This window comes from Cicer arietinum, chromosome 4 (genome assembly GCF_000331145.2).
Source record: "Cicer arietinum cultivar CDC Frontier isolate Library 1 chromosome 4, Cicar.CDCFrontier_v2.0, whole genome shotgun sequence".
NCBI lineage: Eukaryota > Viridiplantae > Streptophyta > Magnoliopsida > Fabales > Fabaceae > Cicer > Cicer arietinum.
This window is the reverse complement of record NC_021163.2, coordinates 86,967-95,902: the sequence shown is the minus strand read 5'-3', so window position 1 is coordinate 95,902 and position 8,936 is coordinate 86,967. Positions and strand designations below refer to the sequence as shown.

Sequence of the window (8,936 nt, the reverse complement as noted above, 5' to 3'; positions counted from 1 at the left end):
CTGTCATAAAAGAGTTGTTGGATAAGTTCTGCCAAAAGCAAGATTGATGAGCTGTATCAAAAGATCGATCCAAGATTGATCTTTTGGTTTGTGATGAACTGGCCTTGTACTTTGTGATTTGTGTCAGTATGTCAGCCTTGAGTACTGCTTTTCTGTTACTTGTGCAGGCTTTAGAATAGTTCAAATCAGTAGTGTACTTTGCTACTTGTAGTCTTGTACTTGCATTTGCTTTTCAAGAGGAATGATCTTTGTGATATGCCTTTATTGAAGCATGCCTTTGATTCTTCAAATTCTGGAATATATATGACTTGGATGGATCTTTTGTTGATTATATGAGAGTATAGGATGAATATTATTTCCAGGATTGATGTTTGTTTTCCAGAACTGCTTCAAGATCAATCTGCGTTTTCCAGAACTGCTTCAAGATCAATCTGCGTTTTCCAGAACTGCTTCAAGATCAATCTGCGTTTTCCAGAACTGCTTCAAGATCAATCTGCGTTTTCCAGAACTGCTTCAAGATCAATCTGCGTTTTCCAGAACTGCTTCAAGATCAATCTGCGTTTTCCAGAACTGCTTCAAGATCAATCTGCGTTTTCCAGAACTGCTTCAAGATCAATCTGCGTTTTCCAGAACTGCTACAAGATCAATCTGCGTTTTCCAGAACTGCTTCAAGATCAATCTGCGTTTTCCAGAACAGCTTCAAGATCAATCTGCGTTTTCCAGAACTGCTTCAAGATCAATCTGCGTTTTCTGGAATTGCTTTCTTTGATTTGATTTGTGATATTTGATTCCTATCTTGTTTTAACACACTCAAATGCACATGTTAAATATTAAAACATTTAGAATCATGATTAATAATCTTTAATTAATCTATTGTTTTATTATCATCAAAACGTTTATTTGAGATTTTGTCTTAACAATCTCCACATATTATTGTAAAAAAAAAAAGGGTGCATGGAGTATTGATATTTAAAATAAGTCACTTAAATTTATTTATGATCTACAACATTTTTTAAAAGTATAAGTTAATAATCATCATTTTATTTTTAAGGTGATTTAATTAGCGTCGGTTTGACAAGATGAGGTTTGAGAAACACATTTATTTTCTGTTATTTTTATTAAATTGACACCAATCGAGTTGTTATTTCGCTTGTAAAGACGACGAGAATTTTTGTTGTCGATCATCGTTAAAATTTTAAATGATTTTTATATATTAATCTAAGATGATCTTCTGTGTCATCTGCCTTGATTTTAATCTCAAAGTTGTTGATTTTATTAAGATATATAGAAAGAGAACTACGAATAAAATATATGGAGAGAAATACGAAAGATGTAGAAGTCACATAGCAACGTGTATTAAAAATAAAATACTCCAATGAAGATTTGTGTATTTTTTGAGCAAGAATATGCAATTTAGGGTTGAAATTGGTATAGTAATGAAATAGTCTCTTTTCAATTATAGTTGGATATTAATTCAATTGCATAACATGTAATCAACACAATAACTATATGATTTCTAAATGGGAAAGAAAACTTTACGTATAAATAAAAATAACAATAAAAATAAAAATCAAATCAAATTTTTGGATGAACGTTCAATTAAAAATTAAATTATTCTTTTTTATTTTTGTGAAAAGTTCAAAGTTGTATTTTTATTATGAAGGACCAAAATTAGTCTCAATCTTTTTAAGAGAATTAGAATGGATCTTCCATCTTTTTTTTTAAAACGTAACAAAAGTGGTTACATTTCAACCAGGTAAACACACCAACAACCTAAAATCACTTGTCGATGGTCCTGATTTAGAGACAATAAAATATAAGCAAGTTTATCAACCTAATGATTTTTTTATCTAGAAATATAAAAAAAAAAAAAAAAAAAAACTTAAAGCAAATGACACTAGTGAGAAAACGATTTTCCAGAGAAAATAAGGGGCTATATGAGGAGATGAGGAGGCTGATACCACCATAGATGAGTCACATTCCAAGCAATGATTTATTTATTCTTATTGATTTTTAAAAGATAAAATCCCCTTAATGTGTATTTTTGGCTTATGTAAATAAAAAAAATGTACTAAATTATTTCTTTTTCTTTTTAATATTTTCGAACTCGTACAAAATTTACCATTACAACCACTTGCGCTATATTCTGATGTTTGTTTTTTATTTCTTAAAACAACTTAAATTTTAAGTAAAAAATAACCATTCCAAAAAAACAAATATTATGGACAGTTAGAGTTAAGCATTTGTTCAGTAAGGTTTGTATAGTATTAAAGGTTTATAATTACAATTATCTAAAACAAAAAGTTTATAAAGTGAATAAATCAATAATTAATATTATAATTATGTATAACTGATCATACGTATGCACATAATATCAACGGTTAATTTAATCATTAATTTTATTCATTTTATTTTCTAAAGTGAATTGTTCAATCTAAACGAGTCTAATTCAAAATATCAAGTGACAAGTGACAGTACTAAACATCATGTTTTTTTCTAAATGTAATATACTATTTCTAAATAACTAGATAACATATTTTAGTAGCAAAATCTTTTGAAAATCTTATACGAAATCTTGAAAACACACTTTTATGAGAGAGCTTTAAATCGAGGGATTCTTGCTGGGAAAATTTGTGCTCTGCTAGAAGCAATTGTTGTGCCAGAAACACTAGTGTTTTGAGCAAAGAGAAGTTGCTTTGAGACTGCTTCCCTAAGCAATTGTGGTAGATATAATTAAAATCATTTTTTATAGATTTATAACGTCATTGTATAACAATTAAATCCATTAAAATTATACCAAATCCAAGTTTTCATAAGTGCATCAAGTATATTAAAATTGGTTCATTTATTGTGACTAAAATCCAATAGGGTTATTGATTAAATCGCCCATTACCCTATTTGCTCTTTTATCCGTAACATTACTCTTTATGAGAGTCGTCTTAAACAATTTGAGAACTATGTTCAAATCTTAAAAATTAAACTCCGATATCAAGATTGCGTGCATGAAAAAATTACATTTTATCATTGGACTATTGCAAGACATCTAATAATTTGTAAATGTTGACAATATATAACTGGCCGTGTACGGTGGTCCAACTTACATAGCCTATAGGTTACGGGATAACACTACTCTCCATCCAACTTTATTTCATTTACTAGCATCCAAGCTGAATATAACAGATGTGTATCCCTCAAATTGAGGAATTCTCCTGATTATATGAAATTCTCCTGATTTAAATGTGTAACTGATATAACTAACAATACATGTCATTGTTTAGTTTTCAATTTAAACATTATGTTCTTCTAGTTGTTTATCACAAACAGAAAGAAAAAAATAAGGATCAAACTTTACAAAGCAACTCAATTTCCGTCAGAAAATCACCGATAAATGTAAAATAGAAGTCAAACAAACCATTAAGCTAATTGAGTAATCCATTCAGATATATTTCAGAGTCTACAATTCAAGCCATTGTATCACGAGTAAGTAAAACAAATTTTGTTTTCTTGGCTTTCAAGTAGCATCTTGTTTTACTTCCTTACTCCATTAGATTCCAATTTGGCTTTCTTTTCTTTTTATTATGCATTGAACAAACTAAGGGCCACGATGTAATTTTCTGTTTTTTGTTTCTTGATTTCAAATATTTGTACAAGAAACAACAAAAACAATACAAAATCTTCAAAAACAAAAGACAAGGTCAAAATAATGTCACACACACACACTTATATTCTTGTGAATGAGAACAGAAAATGTTATCTTAAATTAAACACACCCTAAAATAAACATAAACACCACGTTAAGACTAAGACTTGATAGTTGCATTGCATATCATGGCATGGAAATTGAAATACATTCTCTAATACTTCGACAGTTACATTGATAATCATGTATTGATGTATGCCATTATTTCCTGATAATAATAACTCAATGAAAAATATACAAGATGTGGAAGATACCATGTAAGTCAAATGTTACACAATTCTGTTGATGAGTAGAATGGTAGAAATGAATGATTTAATGTAGATAAAACGAAGGAGAAAAACAAGGGCATGGCCATCATAATGAATTATGTCCTTGGAGAACTTACATGCCCATCAACGATTTTTCGGATAGAAGGTACTCTCACAGTAAGTGGGTCACATTGGCGGATTGTGTGGTTTTTCATTTGACATGTTGGATGGTTCCATATGAACGGATTAATGTCAAAGGGAAGTAAATAACTTAACCGAGAATTTAGTCAACATCTGGTAATGGCATTCTCCAATAATTCCATGAATTGAAGTCCTCCTGCAATGTTCAGAAATTGAAAGTCAAAATTCATCGATGTTAAGTTCAAACTTTCCAATTAAAAGGGTGGTTTGGGAGATGATTTATCACCTGCTCAACCAATGAAGTAGGTGGAAACATGTCATTGACAAGGGTATGTAACGATGTATACGACTTTGCACCAATACGTTGACTAATAGCCACCTCACCCTGTTTGTTTTTGCAACATTTAGTTCATGGTCGGGGAAGAACTAAAGAAAATACTAGTCATTCGAAATTATTAATCATGAAAGCACACCTTAGGGTTAATAATGAATATCTTTCCCTTTGGGATTCCAATCTTCCTGTAACTAAGTTCATCTGTGTCTCTATTGCCAAACCCCGCATAGAATGGATTATAATCAGAAGGGAAAAGTCTTTTGATATCCTGAAAATATATAAATATAATGTTGGTAAGAAGATGCCGTCTAAGAGCATTTCCGAGCTATACAGTGACATAGTTCTGTGTTCCAGCATTTACCTCTAGACAAGCAATCTTGAACTCATGAGGTGCTCTTCTTATCACTTCATCCAAATAGGGATCAAACACAAAATAACAAGTCAGAGACTTAAAAACTCCAGGGCGTATAAAGAACAGATGATAAGAACATATCAATACAAACGTAATGCATGGTTATAATATTTATGTGAAAAAAATTGAGGAAGATGGAAATTATGATTAATTAAAGGGCCACTGACGAACAATTTTGCAACTTTCCCCTAAGGAATTTGAACTTCGTTTCTCAAGGTTACAAGGCCAAACTCTTACTATTGAACTGACACCACATAATCACGAATCATGCACATAAAAGTTTTGAACTTCATGAGTTAACGAAAATGAATAATGGGTTGCCAAAGAAATTTTGTTAAGATTATAAATTGTGTCAAACATCAATAGATAGCACAGGCTTTATAATTAAGCAGTCACCTCATTTGATCAGAGTGCATAATAATGAAGTGACTAAATATAAATTTACATGATATCGATAGTAGTATGCAATTCTATCATCATATAGTTAACAAATAATTACATCAGTACATGAAGTACATAGTAGTATCTATCCAACACAACTTCAATTAATCTCATTTTAAAAGTGCCTCACCTTCTCGGAAAAGTGAAGGAAATAATCCATCAGGAGAAATAACAACAGGTCCATTAGGTAAGGTTTTTCCATCCTGCAAACATAAAGAGGTTTTATTAGTTAAAGAAATATCATTACAGTGATCACCTCATTGTCGAAGTGTAAGGCTATTTGAAGCAAGGTGCCATTAGTATTATGTCAGTCAATTTAAAATATCTGAAAAGCCCGGAAATTCCAAGCATGGGGCCAGCAACCTTCAGACGCACAGAATAATTCTAATATTGGAAATAAGTTATCAATTACCACAAAAGACATGGTTGTTTCAATACCTGTTTCAGGTTAAGTAGGAAGTTCCTGGTTAGATATGCCTGGACAATTGCACGCGCACTCAGAAACAGCAGCTGGTATCCGTTTTCCTGACATTAAATCCAAATTAAATATTAAATATTAATCTTCTTGAGACAATATCGTGATAACATACATCATCCGTAGCTGTATTTTCATTTTGAAAGAATAACCACCAACAACCAAGCCTTATCCCACTAAGTAGGGTCGCCTATATGGATTAAACAACGTGATTAAATACGTAATAAAGTTTTGCTGATAACCATTTAACTTTTTACATTTTCATTCAAGTTGAAACAAATGTACAGAAACATAATGAACAAATAGCAAGAAGAAAGCGGAAATTTAATTACACATTCAAAGAACAAGATGCTTCATAAGGAAATATCCTATAAAGATCTGTTTGGATGATTTACCTAATCATATTTTGTCCTTCAAATCCTACTCCAATTTTACTAAATAAGTTAGATCTGCATAATAAATAAATAAATACCTTAATGGCAGAGAAAAGCCTTGCCACCCCAGATTGTGTCCAATCTTTGCCAACTAAAGGCATGAACTGTCCCAAAACATCAGACCTAAAAGAAGGGAAAATAAGAATTTGATCATTATTCTCAAACCACAAAGCAACGCTGCCTGCTATTCCGTCTAGAGCTTTTTTGAAGTGCAATTTTCATTCAGACATATTTTCCTAGGCATAAATCTAATGCAATCATGTTCCACATCTTTTACTTATGCATCTACAAATAACACAGACAAAATTGATACGGTATATGCCTCTATAAAACAGGAAAAAAAAATCATTTTTTTAACGAAACGACTTGTTTAAAACAATAATGATAATGACCCTTTGTAGCCTAAGAAGTGTTTTCAGTAGCCTTACTTTGTAATGGTTCCATCAACGTCTGAAATTACGATTCTTGCATTCCATTTCCATAAGTATATATGAGCATCAACCTGTTGCGTAAATGAAATATCTCTCTTAATAAACCAAACTCAATTACTGTATATAACTTCAAATGAGAACTTTAAACATTCAATGAATGTCAAAACCTGTTGTGTTCCTAGAACCCTTGTGGAGAAACTGAAGGTTACTGTATTTTGACCATCTTTAAGGTTCAAGGATGCTATCTGTTCGTTGGTAGGAACATTCGTCCTTACAAATTGCTTTTGTGGAGATCCCTGAGTGCTAGATGTTTCAGTTGGTTCTACAAGAGTACCCGACTCAGAATCTAGAAATATCTCCTCAGTCGATATGTTGCTATAAGTGTGCTCAATTGTCTTGACCCTTCGAAAAGGAATAGGCCAAAGTCTCCATCTTCGTCCAGACGAGGATGATCCTTGATCCTCATCCCTGGACTTCAATGTGTAATCCTGTTCCACTGGAATTGCATCTTTAGGCTCGACAGGTAAATCGGAGCCAAATGCAGCCATTCCAAGAACAAGAGGAGCAGCCTTTTCCCACGTCAAGTACATTTCTTTAAACTTGATAACAAGATTTTGATTCTTAATTATTGATGGTGCAGAATTTTTAAAACCCTCCGCCGATATACGATGTGCTTCAAAGACTCCAGCAGCAGCTACCAAACCCATACCCGCTTTAAGTTCGTGACCACATAGAGAAATCTCAAATCCTGCAAATTATAAGATGAATGAAAAGTAAATAAGTACCAACCTATGTCAAACAAGTAATTAAAAAGAGCAACAACTTTGCAGCACAATGCTTACCCAAACCGTAACGGGTTTGGCCACCTTTACTTGAAGTTTCGGCTTTAGTTTCCACCACCTCACTAGCATTAATATTGTTACTATCTTCAAGTGAAGTGGTTTGATGATTTGATACCGACATGTGATCTTGTTCGTAATACTGTTCAGTATCAACAGTAATAGAAGGAGAGCTGGAAGCAGATTCGACTTCTTTTGATGCATCTTTCTCAACTTCTTGATCTTGAAGTCCTAATTCCGACTTCGGAGATTTATGGCCACCAGAAGAAGTAAGACTACTTGGAGAGGATAATTCGTCAATGTTTTCAGATTGTACAGTGCTCTCTTGTTTGTTTTTGTCAACGACAGGACTACTTGGAGAGGATAACTCGTCAATGTTCTCATATTGTACAATGCTCTCTTGTTCGTTTCCGTTAACTAAAGGACTACTTGCATTAGATTTATCTCCTGAATTTTGAACCTTCAGTGGTGAACCAGCATCATGTAAGTCGGCATTTCCAGCCTGCTGTGCAAGTTCCTGTAGCTCTAAACAGCTTTTGAAAACTCTCTCCTTCTTGATACCAGGTGCAACCCCTTCTGAATCAGTTTTCACATGAAGATCTTCTTGAATTTCGACCTCAAGGGTTTCCTGTGATTGACAGATATTTACCTCCTCTCCTTGAAAAACTTCAAGTGGTGCCACATAGGTATTAGTATTATCATCAACATTACTGTCGCGTCGTTTGGGTTGGACATCACCGGTTGAAACATTGAGCTGGCTAATATAATCAGCAGCCCAAGAATTTTCACCAGAACTAAACTCGCCATTGCCTTCACATAAGTCAGTCTCTTCAGCCGGGCCGAGATGAAATTGAGGATTCCTTAACTGCACATTTTCCGCATTCTGCTCCGATTCTGAGATAGGAGCCGTCAATATATGACCATCAACACTCACCAACACCATCTCAGGATGTGAACCCTGAGAGTCCACGAAATTCTCTCCCTCTAGACTCTCATACGAATTAGACCCGAATTCTGAGAAATCAACCGAATCATCAAAAGAATCTTGAAATTCATAATATCTCCCATCAGATTCTGTCCTTTGAATTCGAGGCCCAACCGGCGAATCAACTTCATCTTTCAACCGAAGCACCCCAGAATCCGATATACTATGATCAAGTCTATGACCATTACTCAAAAAACTATCACTTTTATTACTAGAATCATGATCAACCCCTTTATCCTCATCAACCTCCTTCACAAAATATGCCTCACCAGAATTGTCGAGATACATATGGAAATTAGACTCAACGCCATTAACACTTATTCTAACAACTTTTTCAGCGCCTTTAAGAACACCTTGAAATTTACCAAACCTAACATACCAAGGTGTGCTTCTAAATGTACCATCTTGCTGCTGAACAACAATCACATCAACAGCACCACCAAAAGGGTGAAAAGGTGTAGCAACTGAGTACACACCTTGGCTTATAAAACTTCCA

General features: G+C 33.4%; 1 protein-coding gene across 1 annotated transcript; it reads right to left on the bottom strand.

Moving 5' to 3' along the window:
• Window positions 1-3,794: 3,794 nt before the first annotated feature.
• Window positions 3,795-8,935, bottom strand: LOC101497054 (phosphatidate phosphatase PAH1-like; the record flags this gene model as incomplete). Its single annotated transcript, XM_004495208.4, has 10 exons — window positions 3,795-4,285; window positions 4,376-4,474; window positions 4,563-4,691; window positions 4,785-4,828; window positions 5,407-5,479; window positions 5,715-5,801; window positions 6,224-6,308; window positions 6,614-6,687; window positions 6,784-7,364; window positions 7,459-8,935. Coding segments are annotated over 10 exons (2,703 nt in total), but the record flags the coding sequence as incomplete, so codon positions are not given.
• Window position 8,936: the final 1 nt, after the last annotated feature.